Genomic DNA, 26,115 nt, shown 5'->3' with positions numbered 1-26,115 from the left:
TCTTATGTAGAACCCTTTACGTACCTTCCCTCACTTAGTCCTCCTTCCTGCCTCCCCCTTTGGGCTCTTCTTACACATCCCCGCTCTCTCCCTGGCTTTTTATTCTCTTTCCCAATTCTGTGTCTCCTTGTGATCCCTCTCTTGTCTTCTCTCTGCATCTCCCTCCTCTCTAGCTCCCGCCTGGGTAGTTCTAGAAACATACCCATATATGGCCTCCATGTCAAGGATCACAAATGATGACATCACGTGAGGGCCGAAGCCCGAGATGCTCTCTGAGGCGGGAGCCTGTCTACTGTGCCCCTCAGAGGAGTGGAAGGCGGGATCACAGCTCCCTCAGTGCAATCTTCAGAAGGGAAATCTGAGAGTCATAACATCTTATAGCTTGGCTTGACATCGCAGTCATGCGGTGGGCCCGAAATAAACTCCCTGCTTCAAAGGAGAGTGTTTCAGAACTGCCTGGCACAGCGACTGGAAGCTCAGGGCCGGCACAGGAGGAAAACTCAGGGAGCATGTTCTGAGTTCAGACAGTCAAGAAAATCTCTTTGTTGCCCAGCCCTGTGCCCCTGCTGCAGAACCTCACAGGTAATGCTTTTGACTTGGTCACAGTCGCTTTAAAAAGAATTGCTGGGCAGGCTGGGACCTGCAGCTTCAGGACTCACCGAGGCCGTAGGCAAACTATGCCCATGCCTCTCCCTCTGCTCCTTCTCTGCATCTCTGCACATATTGGAGACTTTGGGTCTGTGGGCAGGGAACCAGCACTCTGCATGCTCGATAGCTATTCTCCAGCTTAGAGTGTCACTCTTGTGCACCTCTAAACACGGACGTGTAAAAGGAGTGAGCAGCGATGCTATTTGTTATCCGGTCCATGGGATCTCTGGTAATGTCTGTGTTAGACAGGTGACTTCTGGAAAATGCTTCCAGGCTGAGAAAACGATAGCTGTTTTCCGGCAGGAGGACCCCGTGTTTGCTGCATAAAGAGGGCTGTGCACAAACAGTAATGTGAAGTTGATGACAACCCAGGTGCCATGGGCTTTGACTGCCCTTTCTGGAGGGTTAGGAGAGGGTGTGGAATGAGAAATGTTGCATAGATGAGACTTAAAAAAAATCTATGGGATGCAGAGATGCAAAAATATCATGCATACATATGTGTACATACACTCAGCATATCTGAGGAAGTGATTGATGGTCTTGGAAAGGACAGATGGAATGTCATCACAGAAGAGCAAGAGGTCTCTGGGTGGTGGAACAGTTGGGATAAAGGGAAATAAGCCATGAGAAGGATGGGGATGCTGAGGGCCAGACTCCCTGGGGTGGGAGGAAGGAGGGAAGCCCCCACGGAGGCTGGAGGGAAGACTGCTCACCCCAGGACTGGGGGAGATGGGCAGGCTTGAAAAGCATATGAGCAGAGGGGAGGCGGGTGGAGTTTTATCTCAGGCAACATCTTGTGAAGCCAGGGAGATGGGCTGATGTGAACAGACTGGTGCCATCAAGGGACTGCAGAAATTTGACAAAGCCCTGCTTGGGGCAGGAAAACTCTCCTGCAGGGTGTCCTTGTGAGGCAGGGGAATTCACAGGGGCACAGGCAGGTCACCAGTCATAGCCTGACCTTAGCCATAGTGGCCATTATCCCGCCTTTGTTCAAAACATGGATGCATGCCTGCCAGCAGGAACCATCCTGTGTTTCTGGTTCCTTCCCACACCTGGTATGTATTGGGCATCAGTGTGGGGCTCCTCAAGGAAGTAATTGGTAGTGTTGTCTTCTTCCTCTGAACTGGGGGCCTGGAATGATTTAACAGTGAAGAGTTCAGTCCACATCAGCCAGTATCCATAAAAACACTTACTATGAATGAATCATTCTCCTGACCCCTCTCAAGGCCACTGTGAGTGTGAAGTGACCATCAACTCTCCTCAGCAAGATTTGGAAACTGAGGCTACAAGGGGTTAAGGGTCTTGTCTGAGGCTGGGCAGGGACAAGGTGCTGGAATTAGAAATCAAACCTAAGCTTCAGGACCTCAGGAGCTCATGTCCACAGCCACAGCTCTGGCAGCTCTCAGGCTGGCACTGCGGTGGTCGGCATCTCTGTGAACCCAGCAGAGTTCCTCTGGCATCCTTAGGTGTTGCTCACAGACTAGATCTGAGTTTCCCTGAAGGAGACACAGGAATGTCTCCAGCCTGTCCCCCCAGCCTTCCTCTTCTGAGCTGTAGAGTCTCTGGCTGCCTGAAGAGGGAGGAGTGGCCAACCTTGCCACCCATCACCATCACTTCAGGCTGTTGGCAGATGGCAGAGCTTGGTATTTCTGGAGACAGAAACTGGGTCAGGGCCCTGGATCTGTGTTTAGCCCTGTGGACTGAGCCATTACTGATGTGTCTGGATGCAGTGGACAGTCCCTGCAGGGCCTGGAGACAGGGGAGGGGCCCTCCACCCTGTCTGAGACAGAGGTGACCTCCGGGCCCGGAGAGACAACAGCTTAGGGCCTGGGAGAATAAGAGGGAACCCAGGCTCCCTGGAGTCCTGTTAGCTGCTGCTCACAGGCAACGCCTCGGGCAGCCTTCAGCTCTGTGAATGACTGGTTCCTTAGAACACAGTATTTGCCACAAAGCCCAGGAAGTATTTTTTCTTTCTGCCATCCCCACCTTCTACACCCCTCTCTTATTCTCTTTTCTTACTGTCTATTTGACGTGGTTTTAACCAAAGGACCCCAGACCCCAAATAAAATACATTATCAAGATATCCTTTTGGGATTCCAGGTGGCTTAAGAGAGATTCACAAGCAAAAGGAAGGCAGAGTGTTCCGTACGGTTAGGGTCTCAGTTTCCCCTTTCTGTACAATAAGCCTCTGGTCTGGAAGTGGAGTGAGGGCAGGGTCAGCTTTGGACGAGATCAGCCCCCCATTGGTTGACCTCTCTGGGCCTCAGTTTCCCCTCTATACAAATGGAGAAAGAGTCCTGTGTGGTGGTGTTGACCGTAGTCTAAGCCTGGGTTGATCATAGCGCCCTCCTCCCCATACAACCGCTGACCAAGCCTCAGCAAGTCTGGATAGCCTGAAGTCACACGCTTGCCTGTGATCAAGGGTCTGGGACTAGCAGCTGAGTCAGATGTGAGGCCTGTCCATGTGCTTTTCCTGGAGAGGTACCAAGACTGTCTCCTCACTTCAGAGAGGCCTCCAACCACAGGACCCCACGCAAGTCGGACCCGGCCAACCAATGAGTCATTTACAGAGCTCGGGTGAGGGGTCTCTGAGGAGTGTGTGTGACCCCAAAGCAGTCACACCACTAGGAAGTCTCACCCTAGCAAGAACTTCCCCTTAGCTGTGTAGATGGGGTCCATTGCTGCTAATCTTCCACAGTCTGTTATGCTAGAGCTCGCTATATGCTAGGGCAGTGGTTCGCCGCCTTCCTCGCTGTGACCCTGCCCTGTGACCCAGTTCCTCATGCCCTGGCTCCTATGCTATTTCGTTGTTACCTCATAACTGTAATTTTGCTACTGTTATGAATTGTAATATAAATGTCTCTGTTTTTCCGATGGTCTCAGGCAAATCCTGGGAAAGGGTTGTTCCACCCCAAAGTGGTCACAACCCATAGGTTGAGAACCACTGCTCGGGCTGGAGAGATGGCTCAGCCGTTACAGGCTAGGCTCACAACCAAAAAGATAAGAGAACCACTGCTCTACCACCTCCCGAGACCATGAGACCATGTGTAGTTTTGGCCGAGTTGCATACAGCTTGGAGGAGGATGCAAAGGAGACTGATCTGATATCTCAGGTGAGGGTCACCCCTCTCCTATGAAGGCAGTGGATCTGGAGGGTCCCTTGTACGTAACCAAGCCCCTCTCCTCTGAGGAAGATGATCAAATGGCTGTTATTTTGTGGGGACAGGGGTCTATAAAAAGACCCTGACACTAGAGACCCTTCAGCCTTGTCCCGTGTTGTGGCAGGCTTGAATAAGAAATATCCCCGTGAGTTTATGAATCTGTAAACTTGCTCCCTGGTTGGTGACACTGTTCAGGATGGGGTAGACTATGGAGGAAGTACACCTCTGTACTGGAGGAAGTGCATCTCCGGGTGTGGGCTCAGAGCTCAGAGCACTAGTTTGCAGTTTATCATAGCATAGAAAAGCAGCTAATAGACTCATCAAAGGCCCACCCTGGGGTTTTGACCTGGGTCTAACCTTAGCTAGGTCAGCAACAAGGATGGAGAAGGGTGAGGTGGAAAGTCTCTTGTAGGAATCCTTGCCATTGCCCTCAGCATTTAGGGCCAGAGGAGGGGCTGATGAAGAAAGGGACAGGTAGACATGCCCTTGGCCATCCATACATTCTGGGCCTAGGTCCCCCTATCTGTACAATAGGAAGGGAATACTTGCCAGGGCTGTTCTGATTTACTTCCCTGTTGCTGTGATAAAGACATCGACTGAAAGCTTGTTGGGTGTCCTGCTGAGAGGATTTGTCTGTTAGGCTTCCATATCACAGTCCAGCATCTAGGGCAGCTAAGGCAGGAGCTCAGGGCAGGAACCCAAGGGCAGAAACGGAAGCAAGGATCATGGAGGAGGAACCCTGTTTATGGGCTTGCTCTGCCCTGGCTTGCTCAACCTGCTTGCTTGTACAGCCCAGACCCACTTGCCCAGGGGTGGCATGGCCCTTTCATCCATTACATGTCCACAGGCCAGTCTGATGGAGGAAATCGCTCAATTTCCCAGGTGTCTCTATTTTGTGTCAAGTTGACAAAAGCTAACCAGCACAGGTACTGAGGTCAAAGGATTCTGCTCAGGACAGTGATTGAACACTTGGGGGTCCATAGGCACAAGTGTGGATTTTACTGTTCAGATTTCAGAGCATGAGGACCAGGCAGGGAGAGCAGACTTCCGGGTCTCCCATGAGCCACTGCGGGAGAGTGAAGAACTGTGATGGTAGGAGGAACATTCATTGCAGAGAGGGGGTGGGGGCAGGACAAGAAACAATCAGTAACTCTCCACTTCCTCCTCAATCCGGGGCCCAAGCAGCCTATTTTCAAGATCACCTGAGCCTGAGGGTCTTGGAATATTTGGGAGACCCTGAAACTCTTAATGCATACATACATACACATACATATACATACACATACATATACATACACATACATATACACATACATATACATACACATACATATACACATACATACATATACATATACATATTCATATACATATACATATACATATACATATATATATATATATATATATGTTGGTGTTATATAGAGTTGTTCTTAGGCATCTGCTGGGATGGGTTCCTGAAACTTGTAGATAGCAAAATTCAAGATGCTTAAGACCCCTAGGGAAGACAAGCACTGACCACGCAGCCAGGAGACTGGAGTTGGGATGGAAGCTGCCTGTAATCTCAGCACATAGGAGGCAGATGGGATCGCTGGGGCAAGGTATCCAGCTCTGAATTCATTGAGAGACCCTGTTTCAATATGTTACAGACACCTAATATCACCTTCTGGCTTACACGCGCGCGCGCGCACACACACACACACACATCTCACCTGTACCCACACATGTGAACACACACACACATACACATCTCACCTGCACCCACACATGTGAACACACACATGCAGACATCACACACACGTGTGTGTGTGTGTGTGTGTGTGTGTGTGTGTATGAAACTGCAAAAAGGAACAGGAAAAGCAGACGGACTCTTCCCTTTGACGTGTGAGACAGACGTTTGGTGTGAAGACAGATGCAGCCTTCTAGCCTTGTCCTCGTCACAGCCTCTCTGGGTGTCTCTCTGTTTCCCCACTGTCAGCCAGAAGAAACCAGCACCCCACCTCTGCCTCCCAGCATGCCTCAATCAGCAACAAACGCGATGGTGCATACTGGAGGCAAGGAGCCTTCTCCCTGGTTGACGATACTGCTCTGAAGTGCCACCTGGCTCAGAGCCAGGGCCTTGCTCAGGAGCACAGTGCAGCAGCCCCCCCCCACTCATGTTCCAGTGGCTATGTGACCCCCCAGCTGAAAGCCACACACAGTGCTTGCCATGTGCCCTGCACTATTATGTAACTCAAGAACCCCTCAGAGTCCCTGCTGTCCTGTGCAGAGGGCCACCTTGTAGAATGCTAGGAGAGGGGAGGTCAGGCAGGTGGTCCCCCAAGGTCTCGAACAACTAAAGGGTGGAAGGGCTGGGGGGCTTGGGAGGATGGAACCAGCCCTGCATCAGGTTGGGTGAGGGTGAACATAGAGAGTCCACCCACTCCAGCTCTGACCAGATCCTGCCATGACACACTGCTCAGTTTAGGAGCTGACAGCTTGGTGACCCTTTCACTTTGGATCTCTCCAAATTATTATTTTTATTGTTTTTCCACCACAAGGTTTCTCTGTATCTTTGGAGCCTGTCCTGGAACTCACTCTGTAGACCAGGCTGGCTTTGAACTCATAGAGATACGCCTGCCTCTGCCTCCCCAGTGCTGGGATTAAGGGCATGCATCTCCATCGCCCGGCCCTCCGTCACTTTAAATGGAGGAGAGCCAGGAATTTGGTGAAACCTTCAGATGGCCCTTCTGAAAAATGCCAGTCAGGGCAGGTCCTGAATGGATAGGAGCATGTGAAAGCTGCCTCCAGGGAGCTGCAAATCATATTCATATTTTTCCAGGCCCTGGATGTGTGTCAGATGATGTCCTCCCCATTTGTAATAATAATATCATATATCCTGCAAACACAGCTACAGGCCTTAGCTTTGACTTCACAGGCAGGATGAGGCCTGCTAGTGAGTGGGGTGCAATCCCTGACACAGTCAGCAGAGGGCAGGGCAAGGCTAGAGCAGGTAACAAGGGATCCCCAGCCCAGCAACCAGCTGGCCTTCCAGGGAATTAAACCTTATTCAAATTTTTTGTTTGTTTGTTTATTCTCCTGCACTTATTAAACACCTACTGCGTGCCTGAACTTCAGGGGCCTCTTCAGCTCTTCCATGAACACAACACATCTCCCCTCACACCTGACCCCAGGTCCCTGGCCAGAGGGGCTGGGTATGACAGGATGGTTGCCTTCCAGCCAGGCCCACTCTGCTCTGTTTCTGCATAGGATGCCCAGGGCATGATCTCCTCCCACCGTGGCCCCCAACACCACACACAAGCACACAGGAGGCTCGAGGACAAGCAGGAGAGAAGGCTCATCTTTCAATGCTGTCTTATTCCTCGCCACAGTCCAGCTGGGATCCACACTTGGCCCATTTCACAGGCTGGAAACCGAGGCCCAACTGAAAAAACACCTCTATCTGTTGATTCAAGTTCTCTGACAGCTGCCTCCACCACTTTGCAGGGGCCCCCTCGGATGGGACCCTGGGGATCAACATGTAAGGCACACCAGAGGGCAGGAGGGGGCTCACGGGAGGCTTAGCTTCCCCGATGTGTGCTGGCCAGCTCTGGACCACCGCAACACGCCCTGGGCCTGGCCAGTGAGGGCTCATGGACCCACTCTCCCTGGAAAATGGCCATTCCTATCCTAGGTGGCCTCCCAGACAGAGAGACAGAGAGACAGACAGACACAGAGAGAGACAGAGACAGAGAGACAAAGAGAGAAAGACAGACACACAGAGAGAGACAGACACAGAGAGAGACACACACACACACACACACACACACACACACACACAGAGTGTGTGTTTGCTGGGACAGAGGGCCCCAGAGCTCTGGGCAAGCATTCTACTTTAGTGAGAGATCCACCTGCCATGTATCTTAATCTGTACATCATCACTCTACCTTACAGCCATTCTCTTTGGAGTTCTGGAATGATCAGAAGGAGCAAGAAGTCAAGTCAGAAGAAGTTTTGGAGATGGAGGGCTGCTGCAAGGCAACGCCTTGTGGATAGCATCTAGCTCAGGGAAGAGGCTTGGGGAATGGTTTGGGGTCTATCAGTTAGGGAATGGGAGACTAAGTGGCCAGTGAAGGCTGCTCAGCCTGGGGAGGCACACTGTGGCCTGCTCTGTCAGAGCCCTAGCCCTTGCCAAGTTCTCATTGACCATAGCCCATGACTCCTCCTGGAATCAGGATGGAGTTCTAGAAGGATGCTTGCTGTGGAGCCTTAAATATTGAGGATGTATCCCTGGTGCACGAAAGGACTTTGGGAGCACATTCCCCATGGAGGGATACTCCCTTAGGCTAGAGGCAGGGGGGAGGGCCTAGTCACTACTCCAAATGACAGATTTTGATGATCCCTTCTGGAAGGCATCACCCTCTCTGTGGAGTGGAGGGGGGGATGAGCTGGGAGGGGGTCAGGGGGCATGGGAGGGGGGGAACTGGGATACCAGTATCGATACGTAAAATAAGAAAAAATCATATATATATACATATACATATATATATATATATATACATATACATATATATATACATATATATTGAGGAGGAGTTCTAAGAGCAGAGAGAAGGAGAGGCATGCCACACACAGCCCAGGAGAAGATTCTGGGGTAGGAGGGACCCTCAGCGGTGTTGGGGAGTTTCACCCAGGTATCTGAGTTCGAAGCTCAGGGTGTAGAGAGGAAGAGGGCGAAGAGATAAGGATCAGACTTTGAAGGGCAGGATGCCAGGGCATGAGCTTCCTTCACAGGCAGAATGGGGGTTGGGGGCAGTGAGCACAGGGTATCAGAGCAGATGGAGGCTGAGTGGGGAGGCCAGGCCATGGAGACCAGCATGGAAGAGGCTTACGAGGCTGGAGGCACCAGGGAATGGTACCAGGAAGGTCTCTGCATGGGAGACAGGCAGGACCCCACTGTCCTTGTTACATCAATGCTTTAAATCAGAACACTCAACTGGCTGTGTTTGGAAGAGCCCAGCATTGTTGGGTAAAATCTCTTCTATTCTGGGGCTCAATAGAGCAAGACGGGGCTGATACAGGGATTAAACCAAAGAGCTGCTTCAAGGGCCTCATCATGTGAATATATACTACATGTGTATGTTGCATGTGTGCACGCATGTGTGAACATGTATAAGTGTGTGTCCCTCCCGTGTACTGGCCCATCCCCTGTCTGTGTTTTCTGGCCAGTGGCTCCCATCTGCCTGGGCTCATCTTCAAATGAAATCGACAGGTTGATACCTGGACCACACTCCCAGGACTCTGAGTGCCAGGGATTGAGGTTAGGCTAAGGCATGGTACTTTCTGTATTTATTGAGTCGTTAGGTCACAGCATTGTAGTAGGTGCATGTGGAAGTATGTGTGCGCAAGTCACATGTGAATGGTTCTGGGCATGACAATACTCAGCAGCAGACTGAGGAACCAGTCTCCACTGTGGTCCCTGAATGCTCCAGCAGGCTACAGCCTCCCAAAGAGAACTAAGCCTCTGGCTTCCATCACTGCAGCCTGTTCTAGAACTTGATGTAAGCATAATCATGCATATGTGACTCACATACATGTGAACCATGTATATATATGTTCTTGTCATCTTGCTCATTTCATGGGTACACGCTACCCATGACTCCACCACCCTATGTTAGTTAGCTCACTTTCTTTGGTAGAAATTGTGGCTCTGTTTCAGTTTAGATGAATGGTGTTGTCTTGAATATTCTAGACCTTACTTATCTACATACATGCCTCTAGATTTTTGGCATGTAGCGGGAAGAGAATTCGCTAAGACATTTGTATGGCCAGCAGGGGAGCTGTGTCGCTTTAGATTTGACTTTGAACCCCTCAGCATTAGTGAAGTGAATGCCTCTTGGTGTTTTGGCTGTGGGCCATTTGGATGTCCTCTCTGAGAAGGGTTGGACTGGTCTCCTGGGTATCACTTAGCTGGAGCCGCAAGAACGCCATATAGCAAAGCGCTGGTATCCAAGGTCCATATCTGCAGGTGGGAAAGACTCTGAGCCTCAGGCTGGGCTGGAGGCTGCAGTACAGAGGGTTCTACTCACTTGAAGATAGTGCAGCATGGGAGAGGGTGTCTGCCTCCCACTGGATGAGGCATGCTTTCATCAACCGGATAGAGACCCCTGCTGGGCAGAGCTGCCTACCCTCAGGGGCCCGATGTCTTCTTTCTGGGACTCAGGTTGCAAGGAGGCAGGGTCTTGTGGGAAATTCCTCTTTCCACCGGGCACAATAGAAGAGATCTCTCATGTGCCCAGTGTGTTGTGCCCACCAGCTCCCACTTGGCAGAGCAAGTCTCAAGGGCTTGGACCCAGTATCCAAGGGGAAGGAGAAGGGCATCTGTCTCTGGGGGAGGGGTGCGTATTTGCCAGAATAGAATACTGGCACTTGGGAGGGGGGAGTTTTTTTCAAGCCTCATGTGACTTGAATGCTCAGCCAGGGATAAGAACCACTGACCTGTGGTCACGCTGCTGCAAGCCCATGAATATCACAGGTTGGGCTGATTTGATTCCATTTGCTGAAAGGGCTTTGCTCAGCCCGCTCTGTTCTCTTCGAGGCATCGGTATCTTTTAGAAGAGAGCCCCTGTAATGAGACTGTTGTGATGGCTGGGTTTAACTAGACCATGCCATCCCAAGCAGGAGCTCATGTCTGACTCATCCACAGCATTCTCAGCCCGCCCACAGCGAAGAGCGGTCTTGATGTGCCAGTGTGGGACACAGCTGTGATTGGATGGGACGAATGCACATGACACTGTGTGGGCTCACGAGCCAGGATTCTGGGTGTTGAGATCTCTCTGTCCCCAGAAGAGTGCCTGACCCAGAGTGGTTGCACAAGAAATAATCTCAATTAATGTATGCAGTCATTCCTGTGTAGATAGGTTTCCAGGAATGGAAATGGTGAGTGGGTAGATATCCGCACAGCTAGGTTTAAAAAGGAATGGGTAGGAGGATGGAGGATACCTGGTTGAGGGAGTGAGTAGATAAAAGGATGGATGACGGACAGATGGGTGGAGGGTTGGACAGATGGGTAGATGGATTGTTGGAAGGTCAGATGGGCTGGCGAATAATGGTGGATGAGACAAATAATGGTGGATGAGAGAGTTGAGAGGGGAGTGGTGAGTGCATGCCCTTGCCAGTGGGTAGGATGGAGGGATGGGCAGGATAGGTGGATGTTTAGACACATGGGCAGATGAGGGGACAGATGGGAGGATGGATGGGAGACTGGGTGGGCATAGCTGTAGGTGGGTAGACAGATGCATGAGAGGATAAATAAATGGATGTTGATTTGAAGGCTAAGTGGGTTGGTGACTAGATGAGTGCATGGATGGCTGTGCAGACGGATTGGTGTTTAAACAGATCCCATGGCCAGATGAATGATTTTTTTTAAGTATGAGCTGGAAAGATGAGTCAGCAGTTAGTGCTCTTGCTATGCATGCAGAGGACCCAGTTTGGTCCCTAACGCCCATATCAAGTGGTGCACAGTCACGTGCAACTCAGGCTGCAGGAGACCTAACAGCTTCTTCTGGCCTCCATGTGCATCCACACTCAACTGTACATGCTGGCATGCAAGCCAGCACATTCAAGTTCAAAGATGTGCAATTGCATATAGCCTTCCCTGTGGGTACACATGGCTGTCTTGAGGGACACTCACTGACTGGGATGGGTTTGGATTCTGCACAGGGAATTGTCACCTGCTGTGTGCCTGCTACTGCTCTCTCTTCTGGAAGGTGAAGAAGTGGCCAAGATGGCGACTGAGATCACCACAAGGGGCAGACAGTGTGCCATTGGACACGAGGAATACAGCTTGTATAGCAGCCTGAGCGAGGAGGAGCTGGTCCAGATGGCCATTGAGCAGAGCCTGGCAGACAAGACTCGGGGCTCGACCCCTGCTGAGACCACTGTGTCCTCTCAAACCAACCACCAGCCAGGCCATTTCCACTCATGGACCAGGTAAGTGAGACAAGGTTGATGGAGAGAAAATGGCCCTGGGCACTCCTCAGGATTCAGATGCCCAAGGATGTTCATACTGAAACAAAATAATCCTGATCCCTTAACGCGCTTCATTTGTCATCGAAAGTCACTCTTTGGTGTCACAGTGGGATGGGATCCAGGATACTTGTGGCTCAAGTCTCTCACGTAAAATATTGTATTTGCATATAACTTACAGTATATTTGAAGTCATCACCGCTGCACTTTTAATAACAAATACAAATGCTATGTAACTAACTGTCATATTGTATCATCTGGGGAATAATGACAAGCAAATGGTCTGTATAGTTCAGAACAGACAGATTTTTCAAATGTTTTCTATCCTAAGTTCCACCCATAAGGGTGGAACCGATGCTCTCTTGGGGTTGATTCTATACACTTCCACTTTAAAATCCTCTTAAGGACTCTGGAAGCGGCCTCTGTGTTGGGTAAACTGAAGCCTAAGACTGACTATCTGGCTCAGGGTCACAAGGCTGAGAACTTGGAATTGGCTAGCTCCAAAGCCCAGACCTGACCTTGCCCTACTGATTTATGCCTGAATTTGGGGAACTGTTGTTCAGAGTGGGGCTGCTGCTTCCAGCCCTGCCTGGCCATCGTCTACTGAAGACACACCTGCAGAACAAAGGGCCTATCTGCCAGGCATCGCCATCCCGCCCCATTCTCCCTGCCTCTCTCTCTGGCACCTCATCTTCCCAGCTGCTGCGCTTTCTAACAGTATGACCCAAGGCCACGTGAAAAGCCACAGGCACAGTCCACAGTGCCACCTAAACAGCAGGAGAAACAAGTGAAAATTTACATCATTTTATAAAAGTTGATTTTTGTGACACTGTCAAGTTACAGACGCTCAAGCTGATCTGGAACTCACTTGTGGAGCCCAGGCTATCCTCAAACTCTGGTCTCCCTATCGCCGAGAATCTAGGCATGCACAACCATGAGCCACAATTTATATGTATTTTATTTCTAAGTATCATCATTTCTACTCATCACTGAGATGGCTCAGTGGGTACAGGTGCTTGCTTCCAGACCTGCTGACCTGAATTCAATCCCTGGCACCTACCTATGTGGTAAAAGGAAGGGGCCAACAAGATGTCCTCTGACTTCCACATCAGCACACATGTGAACTAAATCATGCTTAATTTTCTCCTGCCAAACTTTTAAAATCATGTGTATTTCACATTCATAGATCCATTATTCCAAGTGTTCATTAGCCACATGTGGCCAGGGGCAACCGGATTGGCCAGTACTGATCTAGGGGACACCTTCTTTGCAGGGGTAGCCAGAAAGGCACTCGGCATTTACTCTTCAAGTGCTTTTAGGAAAGAGATGTGTAAATTGTGGAGATGATTTTGCTGCCCCTCCAACCCCCAGCCAAGGTTGTGTGCATTAGAGGTAGGGTGCACTGGCACAGTAGTTGCTGTAACAGGTGGCATCTATGTGACTGTGAGCCATGGGCCTCAAATCTCAGTGTCTCCGGCAACCTGTGACCCCTACGAGACCTTGACCTTGGGACAGTCCCCCACCCCCTCAAAAGTCCTGCTTGCCTTTCTAACAACTTCAATGTACAGATCTTGCTATTGTGAGCCAGCCACAGCTGACACAACTCGAAAGTGGAAGATGACGTGTGCCAGCCCTATCTCTGGGTGACAGCTTTCAGTGTTTACAAGTCACATTGCTCTCAGCTGATGTTAGTTCACCTGTATCCAGCTGGCTGTGCCAAGGCTAGGGCACCCTACTCTGAGGAGTCCTTTCCACAAGGATGTCCGGCAGGCTCTTTGGGCAATGGGGAGGGGGACAAGGCCTTCAGGCTCCTAAGCTGACCCTGACCACATCCCACTGGGGCCTTGGAAACCCTGTGCAGAGACCTGGCTTATCCACTTCCTGTTTTGGCCAGTTCAGCCAAAGTCAAAGGCAGGTTCCTCTTTCTCAGGAGAGGACCAGATAGAGACAGAGACGGGACTGCTACCACAGCCATGCATCTCTGGGTGCCTGAAGCCTTCTCTCAAGCTCAGGAGCTCCTCCTGGGAGGTCCTTAGAAGTCAGGACCTTGAGGTCTAGAACTTCCCCCTTCTGTGAGATAAGGAGGTAGAAACACACTGGGACAGTCACATCTGTGGGTCCCACCTGAAGTGACACTGCTCATCCAAGGTCTGGCAGCCTTCATCTGGATCAGTCCCATGACAGTGCCTTGACTAGCCCCTTGGTGCAGGCTCCCACCAGCAACCCCCACACCCGGTGCACATTCATGCACGCGCCTAGGGTCCCCACAGATGCATGAACGGAACTAGAAGTTAGAGGGAATACAGGACCTATGAGCCCTGCTCACCTCTCTACGGATATTACAATATCATCAAATAGACCATCGCACAGGCTCCGGGGAGTCCTTTTCATCCATTGGGCCCCACATTAGCTCTCTTTCTCAGTGAGTCCTGCCCTAACCACTTTCAGGTTAATTGAAATGAGTGTATTTACTGTCCCCTGGTGGTTCCTGCACGGGTGGCCCTGGGTCTTACCTGGAAGTCTTATTTGCCTGCTTCTAGGGGTTCTCAAATCCCTCATCTGCTCTCTGACCATATGCATTTCAAATGGCCACTTAAAAACAAGGGGATGAGTGGATAGAAGAACAAAAGGGGCCCCAGGAAGAGGTAGGTCCGGAGGTTCAAGACTTTCCTGTGTCATTTACTGGAAGTGCAACCACTTGAGGTCAGACATCTCCATCTCAGTGTGTCCTGATGTGACCACTTGTCACTGTCCCTTCTCAAAATGGCAAGAGCTAAAGCTAGCTCATCTGGTAGTATACTTATTGTCCATTCCCTTGCTAGGCAAGCACTCTGCACATTCCAGTCCCCCACCCCCAGGCAAACCCAAAGTGACAGGTTAGGGCCCTTCTCACACCCTGTGGCTTGCATTCACTTCCTGTCTTCTCTAGGTGAGTTCCCAGGGGCCCAACTTCATGACTGCCTCAACTTCACAGACCAGCCTCTGTGTCAAGCTGGGAGGGTCTTCTTGGGCATGAGGGGACATTGTGTGCTTCTGTGTCTCAGGGCCTTTGTTACTGGAGGTATCTAAAGACTGTTTTAGGCAAACACTTCAAAACCAAGACCATACTTTAGGAATGTAATTTGTTATTGTCTTCAAAATGGAACATGGAGTCTTAGAAAAAAAATGACTACAGGGGGACACCAAATAAAACATAAGGTCTCCTTTTAGAGCCATCTCCTCACAACTAGGCAAAGGGATAAAGCTGAATAGTCATTAAGGTCATTTGCCAAGTCTGGCCTCCAAGAGCTCCCAAGAGGCATACTTAGCCCCCCATTCAATGGAGAAATGGGGTCCATATATCCCTGAAGTAGAGAACCTGAGTTTACTATGGATGGACCAGTAGTGTAGTGATCTTCAAAACCTTCAAACGCCTGCATTTTATTGAAGATTACTGTTCTTAGAAGAGACCAAAGAGGGAAACATAAACCTGGACTTTCTAGGGATGGGGTGGGTAGCTGGGCTTGCTTGGGATGGGTGGGTAGCTGGGCTTGCTTGGGATGGGTGGGTAGCTGGGCTTGCTTGGGATGGGGTGGGTAGCTGGGCTTGCTTGGGATGGGTGGGTAGCTGGGCTTGCTTGGGATGGGTGGGTAGCTGGGCTTGCTTGGGATGGGTGGGTAGCTGGGCTTGCTTGGGATGGGGTGGGTAGCTGGGCTTGCTTGGGATGGGGTGGGTAGCTGGGCTTGCTTGGGATGGGGTGCATAGCTGGGCTTGCTTGGGATGGGTTGGGTAGCTGGGCTTGCTTGGGATGGGTGGGTAGCTGGGCTTGCTTGGGATGGGGTGGGTAGCTGGGCTTGCTTGGGATGGGTGGGTAGCTGGGCTTGCTTGGGATGGGGTGCACAGCTGCAGACGATTCTAGTCAAGCTACAGCATCTACTGTACACAGTGTGTGCTGCTCCTTCCTGGCACCTGGTCAAGTCCTCCCTAAGCTTCCCACCTGAAGAAGGCAAAGGTTGAAGGTGCACTGGAATCCAGCAAGGCAGGCACTGTGCTTCAGTGGGATGGGGGTGGGGTTGCGGTGCATACAGGCCCTACCTGGACCTCTTCTAGGTCATAACCTGTAGCCACATCCCACGGAAGCATGTTCCTCTCAACTCAGATGACTCAGCCCAGTGGTTGGCTCTGGTGGTAATTCCCCTCACGGCGTAGTCAGCAGGGGGAAGTGGAACTTGCTACTTTGCTTTGAAAGCACACAAGTCCCTTGGCTTCCCATCCAGCCTGGGACTCAGAGCTTGGGCACTGTGAGCAGCCACACAGCTGACCCCCAGACCAGGGTCATGCGCCCTAATTTCAGTGCTCCTAGAACGAGTTCTCCTGCTCTGCTCTCAGCCCCTCCCTGCAGCTCTGCTGGTGTGTGGCCTTGTCACGCACATGTGGCCTTTGACCATTTAAGAAGCCACAATAACACATGACTTAGTGATCTGCAAGCCCAATCCCCGACACCAGGTTTGGGACAGAGCCAGGGCTGGCACACTGCCGAAGCCATCATCTGTCTGAATGGGAGTGATACACCCTTGCTGCCGTGGAAGATGGCAGGAGGGTGCGTGGAAGGGCTCTAAGAAATTGTGCAGGCCCTGACCCTGACCCTGTCATCACACTGCATCAGGCTTGGTCCCTCACCTCAGCCACCCTTCTTGCTGTTCACTTCACATGGACTGGTCCTCACTTTGGGTGAACGTGGCAGCGTTTGCCAGCGTGCAGCGTCTTGCTAAAACATTTGGACAATATCTAGAGACTAGAGGCCACATGGACAAGGAATCTCAGGGTCTCGTGGAGAGCTCAGACTTGCTGACTACAGAGATAGCCCGGGCAAAGCTACCTTCCTAGGGCCAGGAGGAGGGAGGGGAACATGGGGCCTGTGCAGACAGGCCAGGTGAGACAGGCTATGCAATCCTCATTCAGGCTGGTGGAGCTTGGATCTGTGTCAAACTGAGCTTCTTCAAGCACACAGGCAATGATGAGCCCCCTGTTTAGTCCTGACCTCACTTTTCAAGGACTTTCAAAGACACAAAACCAGTGTGGAGGCATGGAGCCCAACGGAGGGTTAGGAGGCAGGAAGCTGTCAGGCTCTGCAGGATGGAGGTCTCAGAAAATGCCTGACCCTTGGCTCTGCTCACTTGCTGTGTGGGATCCTGAGCGGTCCCCACTCTCTGCTCGCTCATCCTAAGTACAGAATGAAAATTGCCAAACGAATGCATCAGGTAGGTGTCTTACACAGCTTGGAGATGTGTGTAGAAGGATGTAATGAATTGGTAATGGAGAAAGAAAATGGAGACAAGGATGATGAAGGTGGTCAGGCCTCCAGCCTGATTTGAGCCAAGCCTCCTCTTCACATTTCTCCTATACCATAGCCTGGCTTTGCTGAGGGGTCCACAGACTCAGAGGCCCTGCCCTGAAAGGTCAGGATTCTTCCAAAGGTCCTCATTACAGCACCTGTACCCCATGGGGAACCAGCCACAGAATGATGTCCCAAATTCCACAGGCAGTCCCCTGCCTCAGGATCTAGGCAGCAAGGTGGGGAGTGCTTGGTACCAAGGTTGACCTTCTTTGAAAAGGGGCCAAGTCTGCAGCCCCAGATGGGACCAGAGTGGAAAGGCTTATAGTATGGAAAATAAAAACCCAGCGACAGATATTGGGGTTCAAGCTCATGATCAGAGAAGCAAAGCAGCCTGCCACCAGAGAGCCCTGCCTCTTCCAAGGCTGGGGCAATCCTGTCCTCAACATGGTTGATGACTAATTGCTCTGTCTGAGAGCTGTCTTATATACCTCTCTAGTGCTGGGATAAAAGGCATGCACCACCATTGCCTGGCTTCTATGGCTAACTTCTATCAGTGCTGGGATTAAAGGTGTGTACCGCCCTGCCTGGCCACTTTGGCTGTGGCTAGCTTTGCATTCTGATCACCAGGCAAACCTTATTAGATCATAAATAATGTAGCACCCCAATGGCTATCACATTTCTACCAGCCCTTCTGGGAGACTCAGTATAGGGAAAAGAAAATGAAACATTAACCTGAGTCGAGTTCCCGTGTCTATGTTCTTCTACCTCAGGGACTAAGGCTTGAGAAATGGCTCAAAGGAGAAAGGATTTATTCAGGCCCACAGTTTCGGAGGCGCCAGTCCATGGCCAGCAGCCCATTGTTATAGACCTGAGGCACAACAGAATATCATGGCAATGTGAACACATGACTTAGCAGGCTGCTTGCCTCATAGTAGCCAGGAAACAATGAAAGAGAGAGAAAAAGGGCTGTACTGGCTGGTTTTCTGTGTCAACTGACACACGCTAGTCGTCAGAGAGGGAGGAGCCTCAGTTGGGGAAATGCTTCAGCTGTAAGCTGTAAGATTCAGCTGTAAGGAATTTTTTTCAATTAGTGATTGATGGGGAGGGCCCAGCCCATGGTGCTTGCTGTCAACCCTGGTCTGGCAGTCATGGTTTTATACGAAAGCAGGCTGAGCAAGCCATGAGGAGCAAGCCAGTAAGCAGCTCCCCTCTGAGACCTCTGCATCAGCTCCTGCCTCCAGGTTCCTGCCCTGTTTGAGTTCCTGTCCTGACGTCCTCCAATGATGGACTATGGTCTGGAAGTGTAAGCCAGATAAACCCTTTCATCCCCTACTCGCTTTTTGGTCATGGGGTTTTGCCACAGCAATAGAAACCCTAACTAAGACAAGGACCAAGGATCCATCCCTGCCCACTGGATCTCCTCATTTCCACCACCTCCCTACGATGCCAGCAGGCCTCATCTCACTTCTGTCACTGTGATAAAGATATTGTAACAAAAGCAGCTTAGGAGAAAAGGGCTTCACTCCGGCTTACAAGCCCAGGTTCGAATCCAGCACCGTGGGGAAGCCACAGCAGCAGGAACCTGAGGCATCTGGTCACCTCGCAGTAGTCATGGTTAAGAGCAGAGAGAAAGGAATGCATGTGTGTGCTTGCTTGGGACCCTCTTGATTTCACTATGCCACAGTGCAGGAGCTCTTGCCTAGGTAATGGCGCCATCCACAGTGGGCTGCGTCTTCTCACATCAATTTGACTTAATTAAGACAGCACCCATAGGCGTACCCAGAGGTCAGCCCAATTTAGGCAATCTCATTGAGATTCTCTCCCCAGGTGACTTCCAGGCTGTGACAAGTTGACAATTAAAGCTGTCTGTCACATCATCCAATTTTGAATCAGTCAGTGGATCAAAATCCAAGGATGAGAACAGAGACCTTTTGATCCAACCACTTCCCCAAGCCACAGCTCTAAACACTACTGTACTGGGGACAAGCCTTTGACACATGAGCTTTTGAGGGACCCTGTGCTCTAGAGCGAAACAGCTAAGCACTTTTCCCTGGCTCTTGAGACAGAGACTACTTTCCTGCCACTACCCAGGTAGGACAAGTAAAACAGAAAAAGTGAGCTTGTGTCCATGTCACACAGCAAGTAGCATGTAGGTCTGGATCCCTGTCCGTTCTTCTGTACACACCCTTTTGTGTACCTTCTAGACTGCTGGGTTCCAAGAGGACTATGGGACCTCTTACGAGAAGCCAGCAAGGTGAGGTGGAGGGCCACATGCCTTGGCTTCTCAGACTGGCTTCCCCATTCCCTTGCTTGCCCAGGGCTCTCTTGTTTAACCCCTTGAGGCTCCCATGGCCTTTCAGCCTGACCCCTGCCACCGACCACTTCTCACACCCTCCCCAGTGGAGAATGTCACCTTGCTTCATATCTGCTCCCTTGTGGTTGGCTGGGGAGGGGGGCGGTGGGGGCGGGGTGAGGTTAACCTCATTGTTGTCTTATATGGTCATTTAAATCTCTAAGGGCTTCCTCCAAGGGCCAAAAATAATCCAGAGACACAGCAGCTGTGTCCAGCACACAGAGAGGACCCGGCCATCTGCTTTGGTTCAGAGCCCTGTGTCTGTCTGTCACTCAGACTCTCTCCCAGCTCGCTCTCCATCCTCCTTCCTGCCTCCAGCATGACCCGCTTTTCCTATGCAGAGTACTTTTCTCTCTTTCACTCCGGCTCTGTACCCTCCAGGTCCTCTTCGTCTCCTGAGAGCCCACCGTCCCGCGCACCCCTGGGCCTGTTCCAAGGGGTCATGCAGAAATACAGCAGCAGCCTGTTCAAGACCTCCCAGACGGCGTAAGTGACCCCCCCCACCTGGCTCCATCAAACTCACACCTCCAATGGGAGCAGCAGAGGGAGGGGCAGATTTGTAGCCCCAGACCCCCTTCTAGCTGTGTCCCCTAGATTCCAGTGCTCCCACCGAGCTGGACACAGGACTGATGCCTGCTAGGAGTGGCAATCTATGCTCAGGACCGACCCGTAAAAAATCCCCAGAGATTTTGGCTTGCTGCTGGTGAGCGTCCATGGGATTGAATCTGGGGCTCTAGCAAGCTCAAAGGACTAGAGAAGGGAGCTAGGGGTTGGCTTCTGCTTCTCTCCATCCCTGTCTTGCTTCTCCCCATGCCACCTCTAGGGTTCATCTCTGCACATCTAAATCCCCACCCACACTTCATTTAAGCGCCGGCTGCTGAAGCCCAGAACTAGTCAGAGCCAAAGGAGAGGGCTCAGCCTGGGGCTCTGAGCTAATGCGATGGTTGGGAGATGGTACTTTCCCCCTTGTTCGGAACTCCAGAGTGGCAGTTAAAAGCAAAGAAAGGTCCCCTCACTGGTGCCCAGTTTCTGTGTGGCAGAGAGGCGGTGGCAGCTGGCCGGTTCTCATTCCTACCCTCTCCAGACCCTGCGGGCACCACATTATCCTTGGGGCTTTCGGGTTGACACAAAAGAAAGTCCCAGTTCTAATTTCAGTACAACTTCCCACCCTGCTTGTGCACTCAGGGAGGGCCTGCCCCCAGTCTCTCTTTTCTGCAAGGCAGGGTTGGGAAGGATGAAGTGGCCTTCCAAGGACCTGTCCAGCTTGTTACTAGTCCTTGGTAACTTAACATGCCCGGCAACCTCTCCCTCTTTGGGGTGGGGACTTGGTCTGAGCTCATGGGGACACTAAGGGCACCGTGGTCTGTGAGCCCCAGCTGGAGAGACCCACTCCAGCTGATGGGCCAGAGAGCAAGCGTTACCCCGAGGCCATAGGACCAGCCAGCCCACTCCCTTCCACTTCAGCAGTGGCCACATACCCCGTGGGGCCCCCGTGAGACTGATGGGGGTTGATCCCGTTGCTCCTGAGTAGAACTCAAGCAGGTGGCTGTGATGGTGTTGATGCACTTCCAGGGTCGAGCTGGTCAGTCCCTCGTCCTTGAGTCTCTGGCTTCACCCGAATTTGCTATTAATAACCTAGAGGCTGAGTGGCAGGAGGAAGTGTCGCATGCTGGAGGAAGCAGCTGGGAGGGTTTGGGTGCTGGTCCTAAAGACTCCCCCATGAACCCATCTTTGCCCTTGATCCCAGCATCCTAAATAGTCACGGTCCCTACTGACTGGGTAAGGGAAGCGATTCCAGCAAACAGACGGATGAGTGAGTGGATAAATGAACAAATTACTTTCAATGAGCCAAAGATGCCCCTCACTCTGACCTTGAAATCTTTTGACATTTAGAAGTTTTAAGTTTTAACCTTTCAAGTATTGTCATTTTGTGGCAGCTGGGAGTAGAGATAATGGATTTGATGGGGAGATGGAAAGGCTGGGATGACGGTGAAGGGAGGGGCCTTGGCAGGGCCATGCCTTTGGGAGCTCTTGCAATCATTTAGCCCTGTAGGTAGCTGTGCTTGGTACACACCAAAGGGCCATGTTTGGGAAAGGCTTCTAGTTACTTCAGATGCCTCCGCAGTTGTTAGCCATTGTTAGCATTCTGTGCCCAAGTCCCCTTGGTAGAAACAGCCTGGGTGTGACATTAGCTTCAGCCACAGAAAGCTACAGGGTTGCAGAGGACCCACCCCAATTCTCTTGCATCTGCTGAGCCAGAGGGAGGAAGCATTGGTCCCAGAACAAACTGAATACCCAAAAGGGAGGGACCCCAGAGCAGGCCCTGGCTCCTGCCCTCCACTAGGTCCTGTTTGCCCTCAGGACGCAGGCCACCTGGCCCTGGCCCTGCCTACAGCTGCCACCTGCTCCCACAGGGCTATGGATCCTGTGCTGAAGGCCATCAAGGATGGGGATGAGGAGGCCTTGAAGGTCATGATCCAGGATGGGAAGGATCTTGCAGAGCCCAACAAGGAGGGCTGGCTGCCACTACATGAGGCTGCCTACTACGGCCAGCTGGGCTGTCTGAAGGTCCTGCAGCAAGGTGAGGGCCAACTCTGAAGGGCCAGCAGGGTCACCGGGTGGGGGTGGGGGTCAGACCCCACATAGACAGTTAAATCACTGTGTTGGGGTGGGGGTAAACAGGCCCCTGCCCCTGCCCCTGCTACTGCTGAGGTCTCTCCACAACTTTCAGACGGGAAAAACTTAATTCCTAGAAAAGGAACAGGGAAGAGCTAAGTTCTGGGACAGCCACTGCCAGCTTGTTCCAGAATGTTCCAGGGGATGATTTGGCGTGGAAAGAACCACAACTGTGCCTGTGTACTGCCAAGGCTGTCCCGACCAACTGTGGGACCCTGGGCCAGTTCCGCCTCATCTCCAAATCCCATCTTCTTGTTAGGACAGATTAGAACTAATACCAATAGGCAGGTATTGCCTTGACCATTGAATGGTCCTGACTCCCACCAGCTGGCAGTGACTATGAGGGCAAAGGAAAAAATAGAGACTCAGAGCTAGGAGCTCAACCTGGTGTGGCTTCCCAGAGGAGGTGGCATCTAGTTGTAGTTCTACAAGCGGGACCAGGAGGGGCAAGATGAAAGCCATCTGGGCTTGGTAGATTTTAGAAGAGGCAGTTCCACACCCTTGCTCAGAACTGTGAGGAAGCCAGAACATGTGTGGGTAGTGTGGCTACCTCCCTTCTTCATAGACTTCCCGCTCTTCCCCAGCCTACCCAGGGACCATTGACCAGCGTACACTACAGGAAGAGACAGCACTGTATCTGGCCACATGCAGGGAACACCTGGATTGCCTCCTGTCGCTGCTCCAGGCAGGGGCAGAGCCTGACATCTCTAACAAATCCAGGGAGACTCCACTTTACAAAGGTGAGCCCCTAGGATGTGCTTCTCACGGGCCAGGATGCCCAGAAGCCAGGTGGGCAGCTTGCAGACTGCTGCCAGGATTACACAGTTCTGAGGGGTCCACTGTGCAGAGAGTAATACCCCTCCAAGATGCATGGGGACATGTTAATCTGATCTTGCATTTATACATAGGATCACCAAGTATTTTCCATGTGTCCTTCCGCAGGTCAGCATGCTGAGGGTCACTGAAGCCTTGGGATGAAAAGATATGGCATGTGTCTGTGGGCTACATTGAACATGAGTGCATACTCAGACCACAAGCACGTAGAGCTTGGCCAGAGGCAGGGTGGGAATGTGTGGAGGGAGAGCCGCTTGGAGGGATGCCTGAGTTGAGCCCCATCAGGAAGGGGTTTACCAGCTGGCCAAACTTCTTGGACAGCGTGAGCAAAGGTCAGAAAGTAGGAGAGGGAGTGTACAAGGGCAAAAAAGGCCCTTGGCTGGCTCAGGACTAGCTCAAAGGTATGCCCTGACTGCAGTAGCCAGGCGCAGTGTCAATAGATAGATAATCCATCACAATGGCTGACACTTACTGAGGGCTTGTGTGCTGGATGAGGCACTTTCCATAAGTTCCCATATTCATCTCCATACCTGGTAAGTGTTGCTAGTGCCTCTATTTTATACCAAAGGCAGATCTCCCGTGGTTTTGGCAGCCAGCACACGTAATATTCTGTGGGGAGTGAGGACCAGAGAGCAGGAACCTGAACCTGACATGGAAGTGTCTTCTATGGGTCCCTTAGAGGTTACCTGGGACTTCAGCTGTCCCAAAGAGAACTGCAGGAAGCAGGCTAAATACTACCAGTAGCTTGGTCCTATCATGTGCCAAAGCCCTGTGTCCTGTGTGTGGCCTCCTGTGATCCCTACCCCAGCATCCTCCCAGAAGGCTCTGCCATATGGTTTCCAGGGAGAGCCCCAGGGCTTATGATATGGAGAGCTGAAACCCCTTGAAATTCCACAGGCAGCTACTCCCCCTGTGTGCTGTCCCCTCCCCAGGGAGGCTTTGTTGAGCTGTTAATTAGCTCATATGCCTTGGTGCCCCCTATAGCTCCCAGGTGAGAACTATGGGCCAGAGCCAAGGTCACATTCAATGTCTTTTGACAGAGGAGGCTGAAGGGAAGGTTTCAGAAGGACGAGAAAGATGGGTTATACTCAGAAGACAACGTTAACCCAAGTTGAATGAGCATTTTTATTGTCAAGATTCTGACATAGCACTGAAAAGGTTAGTTATTTACAGACACTCTAGAATGTTCTAGGGGACAGAGTCTCTGGACGTGGCTCTCTGGGTTTGAATCCTAGTTCTGACATTTACACCGTGTGACATGAGTAAGTCTCTCTGTTTCACCCTCCTCATTTAGGGATGTAGGTATTGACATTGCATTCTTCAAGGGTAGTTGGGAGGCGTTAAACCAGTCAACTGCCAAATCTTCAGGACCACACTGACTGTCTGTCCTCTGCCTGGTTCAGCCTGTGAGCGTAAGAATGCAGAGGCGGTGAGAATATTGGTGCGATACAACGCAGACACCAACCACCGCTGCAATCGGGGCTGGACAGCACTGCATGAGTCTGTCTCCCGCAATGACCTGGAGGTCATGGAGATCCTGGTGAGCGGTGGGGCCAAGGTGGAGGCCAAGAATGTCTACAGCATCACCCCCTTGTTTGTGGCTGCCCAGAGCGGGCAGCTGGAGGCCCTGAGGTTCCTGGCCAAGCATGGTGAGTGATCATGGCAAGAACCTCAGAGGTCAGCTGAGAAGGAAAGCTGTGTGGGAGTCATCCTGGAGGGGTTCTTCTCTGATCCAGGACCCTGCAGGACTGTGTGGAGGATACTGAGGCTGTGTTTAGGCTCAGTAGAGCTACTGTGAGGAGATGCTGCTATGCTCTCCATTAGATACAAGCCATGCACCATCTCTGGTCCAGGGCAACATCCTCCTTTTACAAAAGAGGAATCTGAGGCCTGGAAAGAGGAAGTGACTTATCTACAGAATCAGCTGTAGAACTATCTAGATTCTTGGACTCTTAATGCCCCAACCACTATTCTTCCTGCCACGACACACTGTTGGGCCAGAAGACCTCAGGTGGAGATCACATCCTTGTTTTGTAGTTGATTAAAACCGAGGACCAGGATGGGAAAGTGATTTGTCCAAGATCACACAGTTAGCGACAATCATAGGGTCTGAACCCAGGTCTCTGCCCTAATTTCCCATGAAAAATCTTAACTTGAGAAACTAAAGTAGTACTGCTTGCACCATAATGTTCCAGTAGCAAAGATCAAAAGACTGTGTCTAAAAAGCTTTGTATTTTGACAACTCCTCCAAGCTCCTCTTGGATTTCTTTTCACTCTCAATAGAAGGAAGGTCCCCTTTGAACACTGGAGAGGTTGAGGTTGTGCAGACCTTGGAGCTATGACACAAGAATTAGCGAGCACCTTCTGTGTGTCAGGCCTCCCGCTAAGCATGGGCCTGTGATGGATAGAGTGTCAGCTAGCCCCACTACACACGCAAGGAGACTGAGGCTAAGTGGAAGCTCATAATGAGAGCCTGGTTTCCAACTTCTGTTTGCACAAGGCCAGCGTCTCAGCCTAGAAGAACGACTCTGAGCCTTTGTTGGGACAAGAGGCCATATTCATAGTGTGTGTTGGGATGGACTGAGGCCTTTAGCCAGGGATAAATCTGCAATGAACACTCTGAGGACACAGAGGCCAAGGCAGAGTTCTGGATCCCAGGCCAGCAGGCCATGCTGAGGGCAAGGGCACAGTGGGTGAGGGGGACTCCCCTCTCCAGGCAGCTGCCCTGTCCCCTGCTGACACTGAGGCAGGGACTCATCCCTTCATGGGGGGCTAAAGCCAGTTCCTACACAAATATTTTCCTTGTTTGAGCAGGCTGCTTTGCTGGCAAGCCTAGGCCTGCTGGAGAGCCTGACCCCAAGGCCCCAGAGGCTTGTTGAAGGTACCCCTAATCTCCCTCTGAGGGAAGGGCAGGGCCAGTCTCCGTCCAGAGCTCTGCCCAGACAGCTGGCATAGGCTGCACAGCTTCTAAGCCTGGCACTGTGTTTATAGTGTCTTATTCACACCTTTTAGTAACCACGAGAGGGCAGGACCATGATTCCTGGTCCACATACAAGTAAACTGAGGTTTCTAAAAGCTACCTAGGGCACTGGAAAGTGGGAGTCATGAAACAAAACTTGG

At 51.4% G+C, this 26,115-nt stretch overlaps 1 protein-coding gene across 1 annotated transcript in view; it reads left to right on the top strand.

Moving 5' to 3' along the window:
- The first annotated feature begins 281 nt into the window (after positions 1-281).
- The window catches only part of Asb2 (ankyrin repeat and SOCS box containing 2), a 36,745-nt gene continuing 10,911 nt past the window's right edge, over positions 282-26,115 (top strand). Inside the window, exons 1-6 of the mRNA XM_051196525.1 lie at positions 282-582; positions 11,510-11,779; positions 19,867-19,971; positions 21,900-22,066; positions 22,746-22,901; positions 24,399-24,644. Coding sequence (XP_051052482.1) covers positions 11,574-11,779; positions 19,867-19,971; positions 21,900-22,066; positions 22,746-22,901; positions 24,399-24,644 — 880 coding nt within the window. The 5' untranslated portion in view covers positions 282-582; positions 11,510-11,573. The remainder of the gene's footprint in view (positions 583-11,509; positions 11,780-19,866; positions 19,972-21,899; positions 22,067-22,745; positions 22,902-24,398; positions 24,645-26,115) is intronic.

Source organism: Phodopus roborovskii, unplaced genomic scaffold, assembly GCF_943737965.1.
Source record: "Phodopus roborovskii unplaced genomic scaffold, PHOROB, whole genome shotgun sequence".
Taxonomy (NCBI): Eukaryota; Metazoa; Chordata; class Mammalia; order Rodentia; family Cricetidae; genus Phodopus; species Phodopus roborovskii.
Note: the sequence above shows the minus strand (reverse complement) of the source record. Positions and strands in the feature narration are given on the sequence as shown.